Genomic DNA, 22,355 nt, shown 5'->3' on the forward strand with positions numbered 1-22,355 from the left:
GTTTCTGCAGAAGTTTCTGTAATATCCTGCCATTCCTAAGAATCGTCGTAAGGCTTTTCTGTTTTCAGGTATCGGGTACTTCTCCACGGCAGGTCTTTTGGCGTCCAGAGGGCGCACTTTCCCTCTGCCTACCTGTCTCCCTAAGTAGGTTACGGTCGCCTGGCCGAATTCACATTTCGCCAGGTTTAAAGTGAGCGAAGCGTCACCTAGACGTGTAAACACCGTCTCCAGAGCAGCGAGGTGCTCATTCCACGTATTCGTGTACACCACGATATCATCTAAGTACGCAGTGCAATATGGCAAATCAGAGAATAAAGTATTCACCAGGCGCTGGAATGTGGCTGGTGCGTTGCACATTCCGAACGCCATAACGGTATACTGGAGAAAACGATCTGGGGTTACGAAAGCGGAAATGTCAGATGCCCGTTCGGTTAACGGCACCTGCCAGTATCCTTTTAACATATCCAGCTTTGTCACAAACTTTGCAGATCCCACACTATCCACACAATCATCTATTCTCGGTAACGGGTAAGCATCGGTAATTGTTAAGGCGTTCACTTTTCGGTAGTCCGTTATGAAACGGGGTGAACCATCGGGCTTAGTCTCCACCAAGCAGGGAGAGCTCCACGGACTGTTGCTGGGTTTCGCAAAACCGTTTACCAGCAGATAATCCGTTTCCTGTCTCATCAAGGCACGCTTATTTGGACTACACCGGTACGGATGCTGTTTTATGGGTGTGTTGGGGATTACCTCAATGTCATGAGTTATAACAGTAGTGCGTGATGGAATGTCATTAAATAGACGCCGATGATGTGTAATCAGTGAGTTTAAATCGGCTCTACATTCAGGATCGAGGTGCCTGGTTGTTTCCAGGAAGGAAACCAGCATCTCCGAGTTCGCTAATCGTGGCGTCAGTTTCGCTTCAATCTTTTCACACAGTTTGTCATCGGAGGTGAAGGGTTCAGCCACAGTAACCCCCACACTTCGATGAGCGGTATCGGTCTTAGTCATGAGATCTCCCACCGGAGGCGGAACATGGACCTCCCGGGTCATGTAGGCTTTAAGCATATTAACATGGCAAACTCTGGTCTTACGGCAGCGCTCAGGGGTTTCAATCACATAGTCGGTTTCGCTTAGACGGTGCTTCACGACGTACGGACCCGCGAATCTGGCGTTTAGGGCCGTGCCTGTCACAGGGAGTAAAGCTAACACTTTATCGCCTTCGCGAAATACTCGGAGAACTGCCTTTCTGTCGTGTCGGCGCTTCATGGCCACTTGTGATGACGTCAGCGCTTCTAACGCAAATGCGCGTGTATGCTTGAGCCTGTCTTGGAACGCGGTCACGTACTCCGAGACATTTTATTGAGAGGACATTGGAGTTTCTAGCAGTTTGTCCTTCAAAACTTTAAGCGGACCCCTTAATTCATGTCCGAACACTAACTCGGTGGGACTACAACCTAACGATTCTTGCGGAGCCTCGCGGGCTGCAAATAACAGAAAAGGGAGTCCCTCATCCCACTGACGTCCTTCCTGTTCGCAATATTTCTTTAACATTGACTTTAATGTTTGATGCCACCGTTCTAGAGCCCCCTGGCTTTCAGGGTGGTATGCGGACGAAGTTCTATGTTTAATGTTTAGATCACTAAGCACTTGTTTAAACACTCTGGACGTGAAGTTACTCCCCTGATCAGATTGGATCACCCGAGGTAACCCAAACGTGGAGAAGAACTTTAGCAATGATTTGATCACTGAGCGAGTAGTTATCCGGCGCAACGGTATAGCTTCCGGGTAACGAGTGGCGACACACATCAGTGTGAGCAGAAACACATTTCCACCCCGAGTTCGTGGCAACGGGCCTACACAATCTATTATTAAATGTTCAAACGGCTCGGAAGCCACCGGAACTGGATGTAAAGGTGCGCGCGGAATCTTCTGGTTGGGCTTTCCCACTATCTGGCATACGTGGCAACTACGTATGTGGGCCGCGACATCTCCTTTTAATCCAGGCCAGTAAAAATGCTTTAGCACTTGGCAGTACGTCTTTCGTATGCCCAAATGTCCCGACCAATGATCATCGTGGGCTAGTGCTAAAACTTGGGGTCGGTAGAGCTCGGGAACCACGATCTGAGTCTCCACATTCCAGTCAGCTCCAGGAATCATCACTGGACACCAACATCTCATAAGCACTCCATCCTGTTTATAAAACTTACCATTACCTGTTGTCAAACTGTCAGCACTCACCACCTCTTGGTAACAACGTGTCAGCGAGGGATCCCCCTCCTGCGCCATACGTAACCGGTCACGTGATACCGGAAGTGAGGGACCAACCCGGGGCAGCGGAGACCTCCGAGCTTTTTGGTCGGGGACCTCCGGCTCCCAAGCGGTCTCTCCCTCCTCCCTCTCAATCGGTACAGCAGACTCTAAAAAGGAGGACAAGAGGAAACAGTCAGAGAGATCCTCAGCCTCATCTGTAGACTTATTTTCTCGAGCTTGTGCACGTGTAACCACGCCCACGGAGCGTAACTTATCCTTATCGGGTTTGTCCAGGACTTCTAGGGCAGGAACAACTTTTCCCCCCGCGATGTCATTTCCCAGTAGGACAGACACATTAGCGATGGGCAGTGCAGCACAAACAGCCATCGGAAATACACCTGAAATTAGATCAGTTTGTAAACACACATAATGAACAGGCTGGGGTACATAACCCATCTCCACACCTCGTAAGATCACATTGTAACCCGCATACGTCTTCTCCGTAAAGGGAAGCGCATCGGCATGAATGAGTGTCTGAGAGGCACCTGTATCTCGTAGAATACAGACTTGCTTTTGCTCAGCGTCAGACATGTTCACTGAAACCATTCCCACCATAGTGAAAGGTTTAAAACAGGGATCCACTGTTTCCTTGTTTGTGTACAAAGCCCACTTCCTTCCTTGAAGGAGAGGCTGACTCATTTTGTTTTAACTGCGGACACTGGGCAATTAAGTGTCCCGGCTTACGGCAACAGAAACAAACTCTATCCGGCAAGGGCTTATTTCTCCCTCGGTTGGATGCCACGTACACAGTCGACTTCACTGTCGGCTGAAATACCGTTCTATGTGTAAGAACGTACTCGTCTGCCAACACCGCGGCTCCAGATAAAGAACTTATTCTTTGTTCGTTTAAGTGAACCACAATATTATCTGGCAGCTGTCTTTTAAATTCTTCCAACAATATTAATTCTTTTAAAGCGCCAAGAGAGTTAACACCGCATGAAGCACACCAGCGGTCAAACAAAATGCTTTTCTCTCTGGCAAACTCTACATGAGTGTGGCGTTGGTCTTTTCTGAAACTTCTAAACTTTTGTCGGTAAGCCTCAGGAACTAGTTCATATGCTTTTAAGACAGCGGCCTTCACAATGTCATACCGCTGACTTTCTAACAGCGGAAGAGCGGCAACCACCTCTTGAGCTTTTCCAGACAGTTTACATTGTACCAGGAGCGCCCACACATCTTGTGGCCAGTGCAGCGCTAAAGCGATGCGCTCAAAAGCAGAAAAATAACAGTCTACATCAGACTCTCTGAAGCTAGGCACAAACTGTATGCACTTAGTGATGTCAAAAAACCCAGAAGACGAGGCAACAGGCGGGGGACCGGTTGAGGTACCAGCGCGGGGTGTTGCGGGGAAACCTGCTTGAGCTTCCAGCTCCAAGCGGCGCAACCTGACAGCTTTATCAGCCTCGATTTCCAGCCGCCGGATTTCGAGCTGCAGCTGCCGTTGCTGGGCCTTCTCCTCGGCCTCTAAATGCAGCCTGGCTAATCTCACTTTCACCCGGGCTTCCACCGGGGAAGTGCCTGAGCTACCTCCGAGGGTGAACGGTTCAAACCGGGGAAGTGTGACAGGAGTCTCGGGCCTGTCAACTCCCTCTGACCCATTATCAGAGACGTCTGCCTCGGGCAGATTCTCCGGCTCAGCCTTCTGGAGCCCCGCCTCCACAGGCGGGCTCTTCACACATGCCAGCTCCGTCAGCACACCCACAGCCTCCAGCACCTTCCTCTCCACCAGACCAGCCACCACTGCCGCTCTCATCTCTGCCTTTTTTAGACTGCGCGACAGAGGAATCTCGTAGAAGTCTGCTAGCACAGCCAAATCATCTTTTCGGCACGCATTTACTTGATCCAAAGAGGGATTCTCTTTGAATGCCTCCAGGTCAAAGCGAGCCATCTTTCCGCAGGCCACTCCTGTTTGCACAATGTAACAACACACAAGAATGTGAAAAGAGTCTCTCCGCACACCTGTTATCAATAATCTCCTGGACGAGCCCCCACTTTGTTACGGCTCCCCCGCTAGGGGTCGGGGGGGACGCAGCAGAAGAATTACAACACAGGAATATGAAAGGAAAACCAACGGTTTATTCCTTTATCAAGGCACAAAGCAAAACACAATACAAAGTCACAAAACACAGCGGGAGCCTTAAAGATAACAGAAAAGAACCTATGTAAGAAAAAGAACTACTTAACTAACAAAAGGTGTCCTTCTTCAGGTAACGATCTTTAACAATAACAAAAAAGTCCACCAGGAACCCTGGGACGCACAACAAGAGAAAACAATAAATGAACTTAACTGAGAGAGAGTCTTTTCACCACTTATACACAGTCCAGAAAGTTGCTCAAAGTCCAATTTTACCATCTACCAGTTTTACTTCCAATTCCACACAGTTTCACTCACAGACCAAAGCCACCCTTGGCGCACTGGTGTTAACCAACCACACAGCCGCCCTGTTGGGATGACAATGACCAGCTTTTATGGTCGCGTGGTCCCTCTGGGCGGTCCTTCCCGAAGCGCCATCATCCAATCCGGTCGCTGAGGGGGAGGGACTTCGAGGACGACGTCAGCCAATGCTGGGAGTGCGGCTACACAGTAGTCCAGCACCCTCTGCAGATTCGGTCCAAACTTGGGCCGTAACACACACACACACAGGATGCATCGATTAAACGGTGAATTGCCCCCCCTTACATGATAACCAACGACCACGCTGACCAATGAATACAAATTTATGTACCTGAAACAGTTCAACAAAAATGGATCTTTGCTAAATATTTTTGTTTGCTGTTATCAGCAGTAATAAACAAAACTCACCACTTTGGAGTTGGTTTCACAAACAGTCACTCAAATAATGGCCTGTTTTTATAAAAATACCAACAGTCAAGCCGTCGCAGTCTAGACGTTCACCTTCCTGTACGATGTGCTTCGATAGATAAACAAACAAACGTTGTTTTGTTGTGACTGCGTGGTGAGCTAATAGTGGTGCTAATGCTGACCTGCTGTATTTTTGTTTTTCCCTTTTAGACACGGTCTTCAGTTCATTCAGGACAACAACAGCAAAAATCCATGCTTATATTTCATAGGAACTTTGAAGGATGAGAGGCGGCGGCAGGAAGAAGGAGTGCAGATTTCCCGGCAGTGTTAAATGTTCCCCAGGGTTCAGGACATTTTTCAGCATTTTTTAATGCAGGTAATGTTGCCCAATGTTCAGGCTGTTTTTCAGGTTTGTCTTAATAAAGCAGCGTCTTTCTCTCACTTTCATGAGTCGGTCCATTTCATAGCTGTTCTGAACATTTAAATGACAAATGTATTTGGTCCTTTTCGTGTGTTGTAGATATGATCTCTTCTAAGATTATTAATTATTCAACACAAATAGTAAAAACATGCATCATAACTATATGTGTCAATCTATGCTGAACAGCAGGACGTCATAGTGACGTTGAAAAAACGTTGATTAGATCGAAACTAAAATCAACGTTGAAAAATCAATGCGCTCCTGGACCTGAGGGGTATTGCATGAAACCAGAATAAAGAAATCCAGGATAATTAAGCAAGCCCAGCTTGACCTAGCTTGCGCGGCCTATCCTGGCTTAATTGGTTGCACGTTTGCTGAGCCAGGATGAGAAGGTGCGGCTAGGTTAAGCCAGGTGAAGATAGTTGGGATAAGTGCGTGTGCACGGCATACTGAAGCAGACCTCGCGATCGCTCACAGAATCACCGATGGGGAAATGGATAAAAGTCGCGCGTCCTACGTCACAGCCGCTGAACAACAGCCCCTGACGGAGTTCTCTGACGAAGTTAAGGATATTATAAGGAAAAAAGGCAAAACCAATGCCATAAGTAAAGAACGCAAGAGAGCCTGGCAGACAATAGCCGACCGGCTCAATGCGTAAGTAGTCAAAAACTGTCCAATTAATAAACAGTGCTCCACTGGAACTGTCATTATTAGGCTACAATTAAAGGATTACTTTTCAAATCCACTAACTGTTGTATACTTTAAGAGTGACAAGCAGGTGCATGTTACTCAGGAAATGTAGAGTATGATTAGGTGCAAACAATTATCCACAATGTGTCATTTAATCTATTTTCCTCGTGTAATGTTTTAATCTATTTTATCTTTCTGTCCTTCATAAAGGACAAACCTGTCTGGCCATAAAAGGACCTGGCAGCAAGAAAAATTAAATATAAGAACATTTTGCAGGCTGGTAAGTGACTCCAAAGTAGATAACCGTGAACAAATGAGGTGAATAGATGAGGTGTCTGCTGACATGTTCAATGTCTGTATGATTGTAGCAGTTAAAAAAAAAGGCCTATAGAACTGGCACAGGGGGCGGCCCACCAAGCCAGGATGTGACTCCAGCAGAGGAACTGGCCTCCATTTAAATAAAGGGAGGCCAGTGATGGAGGGGATCCAGGGAGGGACAATAACTGACTCTGTCCCAGCCACAGAAACTGTCCGCTTCATACAAGGTACACAAAGTACTGCAATTCTACTGCACATGGAACACAATCAAATATAATATAGTGTCTGACTTTGGATAACCTTGCAGTGTCTGGGAACACAATTACACTTTTGGAGCCACCAGAAGATGATCCGGTTAGTACAGTGTCTCCAAATCACAGGCTTGGTATGTTCTGTGAAATCTTAATCCAAGTCCTCTCGCTGCATGTATACGGCAGGGGGAAGGCACATCTGCAGCTGCAGAATGCACGTCTTCAGATGAGGAGACTGTGTCAGTGGAGTCCAGAAGGTTTGAGGCATGTCAGTTTTATGGGATTGGCCTGCTTATTTATTCCATGAAGGATATGAAGTCAGTGATGTGGTGCTAATAGAAAATGTGTAGCAGGACCCGGATGCTGCACAGTCTCCTAAGCGGCCTGGTAACATTGTGAGTATTGGCTAAAGTACATCTACGTTATGAACAAATCCTGCTGTGCTAACTGACATTTCCTTTACAGACTTCACAAACTGTCAGAACGCTTTATTCAGGGCACCTGGAGAGAGAGATAGAGCTGGCAGATGTTAAAAGCTGACTCAAAAAGAGCAAGCTCCAAGGAATGGAGCTGGATCTAGAGATTAAACGCCGGACACTCAGAAAACTGGACCTGGAAATCCAGTAACCGAAAATCTGTATCTCTCAATGACATAGTCATCTCCAAAGGCCAGGGGATGTGAGCTGTCCCTGAAGACTCGTTCACGTCTGAATGCTCTTCTGAGGATGCGGGCTTCCTCGTCCAGCACATCCTCCGAAAAAGGGAAAGCCATTATGAAGAGGGACCAGGTGAAGGGGAGTTGGACCTGAATATTCTACTTTGCCCTCGTCACGGATTTCTTTGAATACACCTTTGTAACCTCATCCGCTGTGTTTTGTAATCTCAATTAATGCAATAAACCACATATTTATAAAACCTCTGACAGCAATTTGACGAGCAGTCTTCATTAGCATAGCAATATAACACTTGGCCTGAGTAATAATACTACAACTCGAATCCATATAAAAAGGCTGTTGCGATTACGAACAGATTTGGATTAAATGTACAGTGACTGTAAATGTAATATTTTAATACTGGATGATTAAGAGGACGCGGCATACTTAGGAAGACCATGGACATGCTGTAAAACACATTAATTCCTCACAGAATTGACGTTGGACATGCAGGTGACTCGCTAGGATTAATCTTCCGGCAGTTAGCCTGGTCAGGAGCAGGCTAACTGCAGCGGATAAATCACCACAGTAACTTGGCCGGGATTAGTTTGAGCTGCTTTCATGCAACCGACTTAGGGCTAAATTCAGCCAGGATAAGCAACATATCCCGGCTTAATCCCTTATCTTGGTTTCGTGCAATACCCCTCAGGGCAACAGCCGGACTGAAAGGTGCCCACTTTGATGCCATCAGGGGAATTTAAATTATTCTGAGGGAACCGAAGAAAATATCTTTTAATTGTTCCTGTTTTTATTGTTTAACCTGTTTAAAAGGAACTCTGAGTTATATTGTATATTATTTATATATTCTCGTTTACAAGTTTAATAAATGTGTTTTTAATCTCACACTGTGTTTCAGCGGGACTACCTGGTTAGATAAATAAAAGACGTGTGTGTGTTTATAGTGTGTGAGGGTGGACGTTCGGGTCTAGTTCATAATAAACAAGAAGCTCCGCCCCGGAACCGGAAGACGGTGTTCGCGCGAAGTTTCATTTCAGATTCTGTTCTCCCGCCTTCAGTCACTCGCCGACCCTTCTGAGTGATCGATAAGTAATCAATAAGAGATCAGTAATCAGTATCTGGACATGGCGACGCCACCGAAGAGGCTCCGCTCCGCTCCCGGAGCTCCGCCGCGGGACGGCAGCTTCTGCCGCCGCCTCATGAAGATCTCCATCGAGGGAAACATCGGTGAGTTCTGCGCCGACCTTTCGCTAACTTCGGAACCGGCGACGGCTCGTCTGAGCCGGATCCGTCCCCCCGTACCCGCCCTGCTCACCGACACGGAGGTTCGGGGCTGGATTCGGTTCTGTTCCAGTCCCGCCAGAACGAACCGGTTGGCGCCAAATGAGAACAGATCAGCTGATAATCAATAAGTTTAGACTGCATGAAAAAAATATAAGTTCTGGAAGTTTCTGCTGTTCTGATCCAGAACCGGGAGCACCTGTACCAGAGGTGGAGCAGCGATACGTTTATATATATTCAAATGTATATAATGCACACACACCTCTCTCTCTCTCTCTCTCTCTCTCTCTCTCTCTCTCTCTCTATATATATATATATACATATATATATTTGTATATATATATATGCATATATATATATATATGTTTAAAATGCACACACACACACACACACATATATATATATCTATATATATATATACATATATATATTTGTATATATATATATGCATATATATATATATATGTTTAAAATGCACACACACACACATATATATATATCTATATATATATATATATATATATATATGGATATATAGATAGATGGATAGATGTATATCAGAATACTTTATTAATCCCAGAGGAAACACAGTCGCTTCATACCAAACAAAGACAGGATGAGATAAAGAGAAATGACAGATTATTTAGGAAATCTCTATAAACAGGTCCAGGATCAGTCCTGCAGTGAGTACTATGTACAGTATCATCAGTATGATAGTAAAAAGTAAATGTGAACCAGTGGATGTTACATGGAGGAGGTGTACAGTGTGATGGCTGCAGGTAGGAAAGGCTTCCTGTGTTCAGTGGAGCGTTGAGGTGGTTTCCGTTTCTCTGAACGTCCTCCTGCAGGTTGTGAAGCGGGTGGGAGGTGTCGTTCAGTCTTGTCTTTATTATGGACAACGTTCTCCCCTCCACCACGTCAGAGAGTCCAGCTCCATCCCACCACGTTACTGGCTTTGTGGATCGGTGTGTTCAGTGTGTTTGTGTCTGCAGCCCTCAGCCTGCAGCATAGAGGACAACACTGGCCACCACACACTCATAAAACATCCTGAGCAGCGTTTGGCAGATGTTAAACCACCTCAGCTAACAGAGACGCTCTGGCCCTTCAGCGGTGTTCTTAACCCAGTCCAGTTTACTGTCAGCATGCACTCCAAGGTACCTGTAACCCTTCACCACCTCCACATTCACACCTGTGTTAAAAGAGGTGTCGCTGCTGTTCTGGATCTCCTAAAATCCACCATCAGTTCCTGAGTCTTTGTCACATTAAGCTGCAGATGGTTCTGCTCACACCATGTGACAAAGAAGTCCACAGCAGCTGGATATTCCACCTCATCTCCTCCCTGAATCATCCAGCTAGACAAGACAGTTTATTTCTACAACACATTTCATGTACAGGACAATTCAAAGTGCTTCACAAAAAACAAAATCATTACAGATATTTAAAATAATAAAAGACAGCAACACATAATCACAATAAAACAATAAATTACATTAAAATGATTAAATGCAAGAAAGTTATCGTGTGGATTTCATGTATAGACACGAGAAAAGAAAAGTTTTAACCTGGATTTAAAAATGTCTACGTTTGATGAAAGTTTAATCTCCACTGGCAGCAGAACAGCTAAATGCTGCTTCTCCATGTTTAGTCTGGACCCTGGCCTGGACTCTGGACTGGACTCTGGTCTGGACCCTGGCCTGGACCCTGGTCGGGACTCTGGACTGGACTCTGGACTGGACTCTGGACTGGACTCTGGTCTGGACTCTGGTCGGGACTCTGGACTGGACTCTGGACTGGACTCTGGACTGGACTCTGGACTGGACTCTGGTCTGGACTCTGGTCGGGACTCTGGACTGGACCCTGGCCTGGACCCTGGCCTGGACTCTGGTCTGGACTCTGGTCGGGACTCTGGTCTGGACTCTGGTCTGGACTCTGGTCGGGACTCTGGACTGGACCCTGGCCTGGACTCTGGTCTGGACTCTGGTCGGGACTCTGGACTGGACTCTGGTCTGGACTCTGGTCTGGACTCTGGTCGGGACTCTGGACTGGACCCTGGCCTGGACTCTGGCCTGGACCCTGGCCTGGACCCTGGTCGGGACTCTGGACTGGACTCTGGACTGGACTCTGGACTGGACTCTGGTCTGGACTCTGGTCGGGACTCTGGACTGGACTCTGGACTGGACTCTGGTCTGGACCCTGGCCTGGACTCTGGTCTGGACTCTGGTCTGGACCCTGGTCTGGACCCTGGCCTGGACTCTGGTCTGGACCCTGGCTTGGACTCTGGTCTGGACTCTGGTCTGGACCCTGGTCTGGACCCTGGCCTGGACTCTGGTCTGGACCCTGGCTTGGACTCTGGTCTGGACTAGTTGACCAGAGTCTTTGGACCTAGGAGCTCTGCTAGGTTTATATTCTCTGAACACATCACAGATGTATTCTGGGCCTAAACCATTCTGGGATTTGTAAACAAGCAGAAGGGTTTTAAAATCTATTCTGTGACTGACTGGAAGCCAGTGTAAAGATTTCAAAACTGGTGTGATGTGTTCAGATCTCTTAGTCCTGGTTAAAACTCTAGCAGCAGCGTTCTGGATGAGCTGCAGATGTTTAATGCTCTTTTTAGGAAGTCCTGCTAAAAGACCATTACAGTAATCCAGTCTACTGGAGATGAATGCATGGATGAGTTTCTCTTGGTCTTACTGGGAGACTAAACTTTTAATTCTGTTGATGTTTCTGAGCTGGTAAAAAGCTTCTTAGTGAAGCTTTGATGTGGCTGCTGAAAGTCAGATCTGAGTCTATCAACACTCCCAGGTTACGAACTTGGTTGGTAATTTTAAGAGCCCGAGTCTCCAGGTGTTTACCAATGCTGACCCTCTTCTCTTTGCTACCAAACAGAATAATCTCAGTTTTATCTTCATTTAATTGTAGAAAATTCTCCCTCATCCAGGTGTTTATTTTCTCCAGACACTGACACAATAAGTCTGTTGGACTGCAGTCATCTGGTGACAGAGACACATAAAGTTGTGTATCATCAGCATAACTTTCATATTTAATGGAGGGACTCCACAAGTCATGGAAGCCATGACACTAGACCAGAACCAGGACTGATACTAGACCATAACCAGGACTGATTCTGAGTGATCAGTAAATCAAACAAAATACAAAAATGGTCAGACAAGGCCAAGTCAGAGACCACAACAGAAGAAATATCAACACCCTGAAATAACCAGGTCCAGAATGTGACCTCGAATGTGGGTCGGTTGTTTTACATGTTGCCACAAACCAAACATCCAATATGGAAGAAAATTCCTTGACATTACCATCCGTCATGTTATCTATGTGAATGTTAAAATCCCCAGTTAAGATGAAATGGTTAAAATTAGTAGAGATAACCGACAATAATTCAGAAAATTCATCAATAAAATTTACACAGTGTCCTGGACGTCTGTAGATGATTAGAAATAGGATTTTAGGAATGCCCCTTCAAATAAAACTAAGATATTCAAAAGAAGTAAAATCACCAAATAAAATTTCTTTACACTGGAATGAATCTTTAAATAAGGCAGCTTCTCCTCCCCCTTTCCTCCCGTTTCCACATTTATTCATAAAACTAAAATGAGGGGGTGCTGTTTCATTAAGAACTGTAGCACTTGTGTCTTCTGTTAACCATGTTTCTGTCAGAAAAAGAAAATCTAAACTGTGAGAAATGATGAAGTCATTAACTAACAGTGACTTGTTGGACAGAGATCTAACATTTAGTACAGCAGCTTTATGAAGTTTACACTGGTCTCTGTTGTATTCTGAGTTATATAAGGTACAGTTAACAGATTAGATCGATTCACCCCACAAACTGACCGTGTTCGATTCCTTATTTTACTAACACAGGAATCCTACTGGGTCCAGGCTTGATCTCAGAACAGCTGTCAGTAGTAGCAAAACTACAGCAAGGACCCTGAACGCATCATGGCATGTTATCTTTGTTGTGAATTCTGCTGCTCTGGGAACCTCCTCCTGTGCCCTGCTCGGTCAGGACAGATGATCTAAGAGGAGGATGAGGAGGATGAGGAGGGGGAGCCCTGTGGTTCTTGGTAGATGGTGGCCTCTGGAGTCCAGTCCAGGATAGAGACATCCTTTGAAGACCTTGGGTGATGTGGAGAAGATTGTGTGGTGAAGGGGGAGAGCTGGGAGTTGATCGCTTCTCTGCTGTGTCCTTCGCTCTTATCTGTACACTCATGTTTGGGTTTGCCGTCCCAACAGCATGACGCAAGTGTGCACCAAGTAATCTGCATCCAGTTAGATTTGGATGCACACCATCAGGTCTGAATCGCTCCTTACAGTTCCAAAAGATATTGAAGTTATCAATGAACTTTATCCCATGGGTGATACATGCGTTTGATAACCATGTGTTCAGGCCAAGAAGTCTACTGAAAAGTTCAATTCCTTTACCCGCTGTAGGAACGGGTCCTGAAATGTAAACATGGTGCTCCCAACTGACACAGTCTCTCCAACAGCAGAGAAAAGTCTTTCTTCAGGATCTCAGAGCCAATTTTCCTCCTCAGAATATCAAAAGACCCTGTGTGGACAATAATCTTCATACCATCTGGATGTGAAGAGAGAACGGTCTAAAGATCTCTGTCAGTTCCCTGACTGATGGATCAAAAAGTGTTAGATTTTCCGTCTTTGCCATCCTCACATGCTGTTATAGAGTCCTGAATCAGAATTGTGTCTATTTGTTTTTGTGTGGAGGCGCCGATAGCTTCTCTAGTCCTCCTGTTTGTGGGATTTTGGCCTCTCCTCCTGGTCTGGTTAGCCCTGGGCTGAGTTTTAGGGCTATTTCTTGAATTTGATAAATCCTTGCATTACATTCATCATCATTCATTTTAATATGACTCAACACATCATATTTATTGTGCAGTGAGACTTCAGGTGGTGGAGTGAGTGCTGGAGCTTTAAATTTCCTGCTGGATTTACCTCTGCGACGAACAACATCAGACCAGGTTCTGGCCGGGGTTGAGGACTTTGGTCTGGCACCAACAGTGTTCCAGAAGGAGAGATCAGTCTGATGGTCCGGTTTGGGATTTTCCTCAGCTATTCCAATGTCATTTGAACACACACAGGGAAGTGTATCAGCCAGGTCTGTAGCGGGAGGCTCCACATCCGACATGCCTTCACGTATGAAGATTTGACACCATCCATTTGACAACTCAGTAGCTTGTACAGAAGCTACTACAGAGTCAATAAATTCTTCATTCACACGAATGTCTTGCAGTTTTTCAATCCTCTTCTCCAGCTGTGTTATCCTCAAAGAAAGTTGCTCACACTCAGTGCAGCTCACTGATACTGCAGGGTTAGGAGACATCATTCCACTAGTTCTCCGATCCAGGACACCAGAGAATCCTCCACCTGCATCGCTGTCAGCTTCTCACCGGGAGGGTCGGCCTGATGGTGTCGAATGCACAGGTCAGAAACACGACCCTCACAGCGCTCGCCGGCTGGTCCAGCTGGGTTGGACACGGTTGAGCAGGTAGACAACGGCGTCCTCAGGTCCAAGACGAGGCTGGTATGTGAACTGAAGGGGGTCCAGATGTGGTCTTACCATGGGTTGGAGCTGATCCAGCATGAGTCTCTCAAGGGTCTTCATGACATGAAGTCAGTGCCATGGGTCTGTAGTCCTGGGGCCACTGGGACGTGGGGTCTTTGGTACAGGAACGAGGCATGACGTCTTCCACGGCACTGGGACCCTCTGTAGACTCAGACTCATCATGAGGATGTCATGTAAGACTCCACAGAGCTGGAGGCACCGGCGTTAAGGACACGGGGACTCACCCCATCCGGTCCTGCTGCCTGCCTGAGTGGAGTCTTCTCAGCTGACAGGTGACGGAGGATCGTCAGGTCTATCACCGGAGACAGAGGTGCAGTAAGGGAGGGAGGGACGGAGAGAGGGTGGTGTGGCAGGTGTGCATATGTACACACACAGATGTGTGTGTGTGTGTGTGTATATATATATATATGTGTGTGTGTGTGTGTGTGTGTGTGTGTGTGTGTGGCTGGCTGGCTGCGTGTGATTGGTGAAATGGCTCATCTCTAGTTGAATAAATGGTCGAGTGTTTCTGATGTAGCAGCATCTCTTCACGATTTACTGAAGTAAAAGTAGCTAGTTCCTACCTACCTACCTACCTCTGATTCATCTGTGTTGGTGCGTAATCATGGAAACAGCCCTTCTGTGTGCTCCAGCTGCAGGTAAATCCACCTTCGTCCGCCTCCTGCAGACAGCGTCCGAGGACTGGGAGGTGATTCCTGAACCCATCGGAAAATGGTGCAACGTCCAGAATGAAAGTGGCGACATTTACCAGGTAAACACCGCTTCCTGAAGGTAGCACAGCTCCTGAAGGCGTCGCGGCTACGCGGAACTCAGTTAGACTGTGATGAGGATGATGACCATCATCATCATCATACTTGTTAACATTTGAGTTCAAGGCATGTGTGTTACCATGGCAACTGATGTTGGAAAAATTTGAGATGATGAAAACTGTCCTCTTTGAGTTCTGTTCGGTTGAACCAGAAGTTAACCAGCCTGAACTAGTCAGCAGGTTCAACATAACCAGGTTATCTCCAGGTTACCTGTTTTAACAAACCAGCCACGATACAGCCATGGATGAGTAAACGGGTAAAATCCAGACGACAAGAGAAAAATAAATCTATGAAAAGAATAAAAACATGCTAAAAATTCTAGTTCCTCTTCTAATGATTCTAGTTCCTGCTTCTAATAATTCTAGTTCCTACTTCGGATAATTGTAGTAGCTGCTTCGATTATTTCTAGTTCCTGCTTCTAATCATTCTAGTAACTGCTTCTAAAGATTCTAGTTTCTGCTTCTTTTTTTTTTTTCTTTTTATTTTTTATTTATTGGAAAAGGATACAAAGGAAAAAAACAATACAGTATTCTTCTAAAAGTTCTATCTAACTCCTTTTCAGTTTTTATACTTTTTTGTACATACATTTAATCATACAATAACAAAACATATGAACTAGGGTGCTTACAGTTTTTCCATTTTCCACTGGACAAGAAAAAGAGAAAATAAAAACATGGGTTGTGCCATAAATGGAGAGAAGAGATACTCTGGAGGAGTCACGCAAAGTTCACTTGGTGGGGGATATATAGGTGATCCATTTGTTCCAAATTTGGTAAAATTTACCCTTCTGAGTTCTGAGAGAGTATGTCATTTTTTCCATTTTAAAAATTTTAAGCGCCGTTCCATACCAATCCTCTAATGTTGGCGGGGCTGGGTTTAACCAGCTTCTCATGATAGATTTTTTACTGGCAGCTAGAAGGGCCTGCAGCAGCTTTGTGTCTGTCCTCCTCTCCAGAGTTGTTACATGACCAAGGTTTAGATTTACAAAGTCGAAAGTTATTTGTACCTTAAACACTGAATTCAGAGTTTTATGAATCTCTCTCCAGTAACGGTACAGTCTAGTGCAGTCCCAAAACACATGGTAATGGTTAGCTTCCACTGAGCCACACTGTCTCCAACACTCTGAAGTCGCATTTCTGTATTTACCCTGAAGAGGAGTTTTAAAGAACCTGATGATATTTTTCCAGCAATGTTCTCTCCACTCCAGTGAATTAGTAGATGTCCACTGGAAGTCACAGATTTCCTCCCACTCTACCTCCCCTATGCTGATTCCTGCTTCACTTTCCCTCGTTTTCTTTATATGCAGAGTGTCATCTTTTCTGGCATGAAGCAGAGCCTTGAAATACCTTTATTTATAGTTAAGCTATAGGCAAGTTTTAGGATTTTGAAAAAATTTGATTCATTTGATGTTAAATTTATACTTTTGCAATGTTTAATAAAATAAGTTCGCATCTGGAGGAAGCTGAAAAAGTCATGTTTGGTTTGTAAGGACTGAAAACTCTGTAGTGTGTTTTTGTGTGTAAATGAGAGGTATGTCGTTAGTCCTTTACTTATCCAAGATTTAAATCTACTGTCGCTAAAGATTTTCAGTATATTACCAATTCCACATGTTTTGGCCACTTTGTGCCATATTTCTAGAGTGTGGTTTATCCATGGTTTCAGGCCTGTCAGTTGGTCCGCAAGCCCTTTATCTGCGATTGCAGCCTGTAATGGGAAATTAGAAGTCACCCCAGATTCCAACATCTTCCAGTTAGCTACGTATTCTTGATTACACCAGTGTAACATGGGAATTAGTTGTGCTGCATAGTATTAATATCTTAAGCATGGCAGCGTTGCTCCTCCACTTCTTTTTTTTAATTGTAAGACAGAGAAGCGGACTCTAGGGGGCTGAGTTATGACGAGGGCAAAACTGCTGCGCTATTTAACATTTGCTGCGCAGTTTTGCTCTGGTTATGTTTCTACGATTAGCGCCTGATCTATTAAGACTGCTCCTGTTATCATTTGCGGAGCAAACAGCAGTATTTAAATGAGGATTTAGCGGCGCTGTTTGCTCTGTCATGTAAGGTTCTGGAGAGCAAGGAAACCGCAAACGCAAAATTAACTTTTATCCGATAGAAGTTGAGACAAATAAAGGAGACAAATAAAAATATTGCGGAAGTCGAGGAAAAAAATCTAAATGTCACCAGAAATGCTGCAATATAGTTTCATATTCAAGTTCAATTTATTTATAAGGCACACTAACAACAACCTTTAGGAACCAAGGTATTGTACATATAAAAACATGCAAGGAACAAATAAGAAATAATAAAGGTTTAAAAGCTATAAAGAAATAATAATAATAATAATAATAATAATAATAATAAAAGACAGGCATGATAAAGTCTTTAAACTTATCCAGCAATTCTAATATTGCAACGCTGGATCGTCTCCACAATCCTCTTCTCTGGCATTCTAAATATATTAATATAATAGAAAAAAATGCATTATCTTAGTCGCCTTTCATGGTGTCTGTGCCTCCTCCTTAAAATTATTACTGCAGCCATTGCGCGTATACTGTTGTGCCAATTAGCACCTGCTTTTCAGAAACGCTATTTTTAGAGCAAACATAAACACCGCAAACTATTTGCGGGCTACATGAATCCCACTGCTGCGCAAACCAGATTTATTTGCATAGTCTCCTCCCACTAATGTGCACTTTCTGGCTGGAACGCCCATAATGCATATGCAGTAGCTTCAGAAACGCAAAGTGGAGAGCGGCGCAGTTTTGCCAGGATAACTGACGCAGTTCCATGTTTGCGGCTTTGATAGATAAGCTTGGGCCGATTTTAGCGGAGCAAAGCCGTCTGCACCTGTTTTAGTACACGCAAAGCGTTAATAGATCAGGGCCTAGGTCTCTTTCCCTGCCATATGAAACGTGATATCCACTTATCCCATTCCCCAAGTTGGATGTCACTCACTTCCACTGGTAAGGTCATCCACAAACATTGCGACCTTTTGTTCTTTACCAGATACCATAATACCTTTAACATTTCCACACTGCCGTATTAACTGACCGAGGGGTTCAATGTATAGGGCAAAAAGGAGGGGAGAGATTGGGCAGCCCTGCCGTGTTCCCCTCTCCAGGATAAAAGAGTCCGAGAGATCCCCATTTATCTTTATGCGGGCTCTTGGCTTATGGTACAGAGACTTTATTAATGATATAAAATTGTCTTTAAATCCAAATTTTTCCAGTGCTTTGTAGAGAAATAGCCATCTGACTGAGTCGAACGCCTTCTCGGCATCTAATCCCACAATTATAGACTTAGTTTTATCTTTTGCTGTTTGTCCTATTACATGTAGTGATCTCCTGATATTGTCTAGTGTTTGTCTTTGTTGAATAAAACCAGTTTGGTCTAAGTGTATCAGGTCAGGTAAAACCTTTTCTAATCTACGCGCTAGTATCTATGTGAACAATTTATAATCTAGGTTAAGGACGCTAATGGGTCTGTAGTTGCTGCAATCTTGTTTGTCTTTGCCCTCTTTAGGGATAACCGAAATAATTGCGTCTCTCCATGAGGGGGGGATTTCACCTTTTTGTATAATGCAGTTAAACGTGTTTAATAAAAGAGGGGAGAGTTCTTCCTTTAGGGCTCTATACCACTCTGCGGTATAACCATCAGCACCTGGAGACTTTCCCACCTTTAATTTAAAGATCGCCAATTGTAATTCCCTGGTTGTTATTGGTTGCACTAATTTCTCACCTTGTGAGCTTGTTAGCACAGGTAGATCTAATGATTTTAGAAAGGTTTCAATCTGAGCCTCATTCGGCTCCTGAGGTTGTGAGTATAGAGCCTGATAGAATAGCTCAAAACTCTCCTGGATTTTCTCCAGTTTACTTTCCACAGCCCTGGTCTGGGGGTTTTTTATTTTGTGAATAGTATTTTCTACTCTCTGTTTACGTAATTTATATGCTAATAGTTTCGCTGATTTGCCGCCAAATTCATAATATTTTTGTTTCAAGAAGACAATTTTTTTCTGAATGTCTTTGGTATAAATGTCGTCAATTTCACCTCATATTTTCTTAATTTCTTCGTTTACCTTCAGATTTACTTTATTACTATCAATTAACTGTAGTCGTTTTAGTCTTCCCTGAAGGTCGGCCAATCGTTGTCCCTTTAGTTTCTTTAAATGAGAGGTTACCGATATAATTTTCCCCCTCATTACTGCTTTCAACGTGTCCCATAGAATTGTCTGGGACACTTCACCTGAGTCGTTAAATTCTAGAAAGTCTTTAATTTCTTTCTTTAATCCCTCTTTTATTTTTTTTTTTCATTTAGTATGTTTGCATTTAATTTCCATAATACCCTCCTAATTTTTTTTTTTACAAATTAATGGTTATAGAGATTGGGCTGTGGTCAGAAAGGTCCACCGTCTTAATATTACACTCTCTTATTCTAAACCTGTCAGAACTAAACATAAAGAAGTAATCTATTCTGGAATAGACAGAGTGTGCATAAGAATAATGTGTATAATCTCTGCATTTGGCATATAGCTCCCTCCAGACGTCTATTATGCCTAGCTCTGTCATTAAGGATTTCACCTTCTTAATTAATGGGGTTTCTTGTCGGGGCGTTCCTGATGCATCTAGGTTAGGGAATTTACCATTTGGTCAAATATACGTCTGTAAATTTGCCAATTACTGCCCGGGGGAATATAGACATTTATAAAAGTTATTTTGAATCCCTCTATCTTCCCTGTGATCTTTATAAATCGGCCCTCATCATCCTTTAGTTCTGACATATGTTCGTAATTAAGTGTGCTCGATATTAATATAGCGATCCCCTCTCTTATGACCTAGTTTATAGGAGGATGAAAATACATGCTTGAAGCCTCTCTTTTTCAATTTTGTGTGTTCAGCTTGACTCAAATGGGTTTCCTGGAGAAAGGCCACCTGAGCCCTTTCCTTTTTTAATTTTGACAAGATCTTGCTCCTCTTGATGGGATTCAAGACTCCGTTTACATTGAATGAAATGATTTCAGCCGGTTCCCCTTGCATGTTATTTTAACTTAATAAAAATATGAGTTCATTCTCCTCTCCTGATAGACTGTAAGCAAATCCCTTTTAACGTGGTAACTGAACAATGATACCAAAACCACAACAAACAATAAGAACAAAAAACAATGACCATCTTTCCCAACCTCCAACCTCAAGGTCTCTTTACTGACCTGTTCCAAATTTGAGGGATCGCCTCTGCCCCCCGTGGGAGCTAGGGGGCCCTCTATCGTGAAGGCAGCCATAGAGAAACACTTTCCCCTTGTCATTCCTCTCCACTGTTTGACCAAAGTCTTTGATGATGAAATTATTAAATCCGGCTTATTTATTTATTTGATAACCCCTAATATTTGACTCTACAATGAGAATTTTAGTCTGTAATGTCTGCTTCTGGACGTCTATACTTGCAGCCTTTCCTTGTAGCTCATTGTTTTCCTGGCCCCGTTGTCCGCCTGGTCTGCACTGGTTGCCACGTTCCTCGCTGAATCCTCTCCATTAGCGATGACGGTTGCGTGATCACTTTCACCGGCAGGCCTCGCCTCGCAATGTCCGCCGTCGCCTCCTCCACCGTCTTGTAGATCGTTGTCCCCTCTTCGTAGAAAACCCTCAAACGAGCTGGATAGAGGGTCTGGAACCGTAGCTTGTTTTCTTTTAGTACTCTCCTGGCTTCAGCATATTCTCTTCTTTTGTTTAATATTCCCGGAGCGTAGTCATGATCAAGATTGATCTTATTATTTTCCAGAATAAAGCCTTTCTTTTGCCATGCCAAGCGAATCACTTCTTCCTTCATTCTGAAGCTCAGGAATCTAACTAGGATGGATCTGGGATGAGCATCAGGTGGGGGTTGCGGTGCAAGCGCCCGGTGGGCTCTTTCTGTCTGCAGATCCTTCGTTGTGGGAATACCAAGGTTTTTTATTAGAAGTTCCTGCTTCTAATAAGTATAGTTACATCTTCTAATAATTCTAGTTACACCTTCCAATAATTCTAGTTCCTGCTTAGAATAATTCTAGGTCCTGCTTCCAGTCAGTGCAGGTACATTATACCTCTCAGGGCTCATTTATTGCACCAGGAATAACGGAGAGTTTGAACCGACTGCTAAACGGGAACATTGAAAGCTGGTGATCAGAGCCAGGATTGGTTGCTCTGTGATACTTGTGGATGATAAATGTCCGACGGAGCCGCTGTGAGCCGGCTATCTTCTAGTCAGACGGTTTCTGTGCTGCAGGTTTCCAGCCGGTAACAGACTCAGTAACAGATTAGGAAAATAAAACCACCACTGGTAAACGTGACTGGAAGGGACGAGGGAGACGATGATGACCATGTCTTTAGTTGTTTTTTTTTTTTGGATATTTAACTTAAACAGTAGTTGTCACACCACTCTACAAGGTCTTCCAAGACTGGTCAATAAAGGACCTGGGTGCTCATTTATAAAACTCTGCGTAGGATTCCTACTAAAAGTGGACGTCCGCCAAGAATCCAGAGTTTGCGTAAGCAACAAAATATTCTGATTTATAAAACCGTGCGTGCGCACAGGTGCAAGCAATTTTCCCTTTATAAATCACACTCTGCCTGAAAGCTTGCGCAAGTGAATTCTGCTGCTAGCCCGCCCCCTACACGCCCACATTCTACTATAAATGGTCAATGCAAAGCACCTCATGGACATTTCTGCATATAAATGAACCAGCTGATCTCTGCTATTTAAACCTAAATCATGGCAACCGAAAAGACGAGGAAGCGTAATTTTACGGAGGTGGAGGTACTTGTTGGTGAGGTGGAGGCTCGCAAAAACATATTATTTGGCGGCCTCGGTAGTGGCATCAGCAACAAACGGAAAACAGAAGAGTGGCAACACGTTGTTGCAGCTGTCAATAGTGTGGGGGTGACGGAGAGGTCCGTGCCAGACATTAAAAAAAAGTGGTCGGATCTCAAGGTGGAGGCAAAGAGGAGGATGGCACGCCACCGCCAGGGAATGTGTGCCACAGGCGGGGGTCCTGCCACACCAAACCCCACGCCGCTGGAGCGGAAAATAGCCTCCATTCTTGGGCCCGCAAGCATCTACGGCATAGTGCCAGAGAATGAGGGGGACACAGACCAGGCGGACGCCACAGCAGAGACCGGTAAATTATTGTTTATTTAATTTAACAGCCATGTAAAAAGCAGCGAATAACATTTT

General features: G+C 44.5%; 2 protein-coding genes across 3 annotated transcripts in view; both read left to right on the forward strand.

Moving 5' to 3' along the window:
- Positions 1 to 22,355, forward strand: part of LOC121654289 (nuclear apoptosis-inducing factor 1-like) — a 24,354-nt gene continuing 1,999 nt past the window's right edge. The window contains exons 1-3 of the mRNA XM_042008359.1: positions 1 to 12; positions 10,016 to 10,024; positions 21,593 to 22,299. Of these exons, the coding sequence (XP_041864293.1) occupies positions 21,894 to 22,299 (406 nt within the window). The 5' untranslated portion in view covers positions 1 to 12; positions 10,016 to 10,024; positions 21,593 to 21,893. The remainder of the gene's footprint in view (positions 13 to 10,015; positions 10,025 to 21,592; positions 22,300 to 22,355) is intronic.
- LOC121654288 (deoxycytidine kinase 2-like) overlaps positions 8,482 to 22,355 on the forward strand; it is a 23,509-nt gene continuing 9,635 nt past the window's right edge. For both annotated transcript variants that reach the window (XM_042008358.1, XM_042008357.1), the window contains exons 1-2: positions 8,482 to 8,694; positions 14,974 to 15,092. In XM_042008358.1, coding sequence (XP_041864292.1) covers positions 8,592 to 8,694; positions 14,974 to 15,092 — 222 coding nt within the window. In that variant the 5' untranslated portion in view covers positions 8,482 to 8,591. The remainder of the gene's footprint in view (positions 8,695 to 14,973; positions 15,093 to 22,355) is intronic.

Source organism: Melanotaenia boesemani, chromosome 15, assembly GCF_017639745.1.
Source record: "Melanotaenia boesemani isolate fMelBoe1 chromosome 15, fMelBoe1.pri, whole genome shotgun sequence".
NCBI lineage: Eukaryota > Metazoa > Chordata > Actinopteri > Atheriniformes > Melanotaeniidae > Melanotaenia > Melanotaenia boesemani.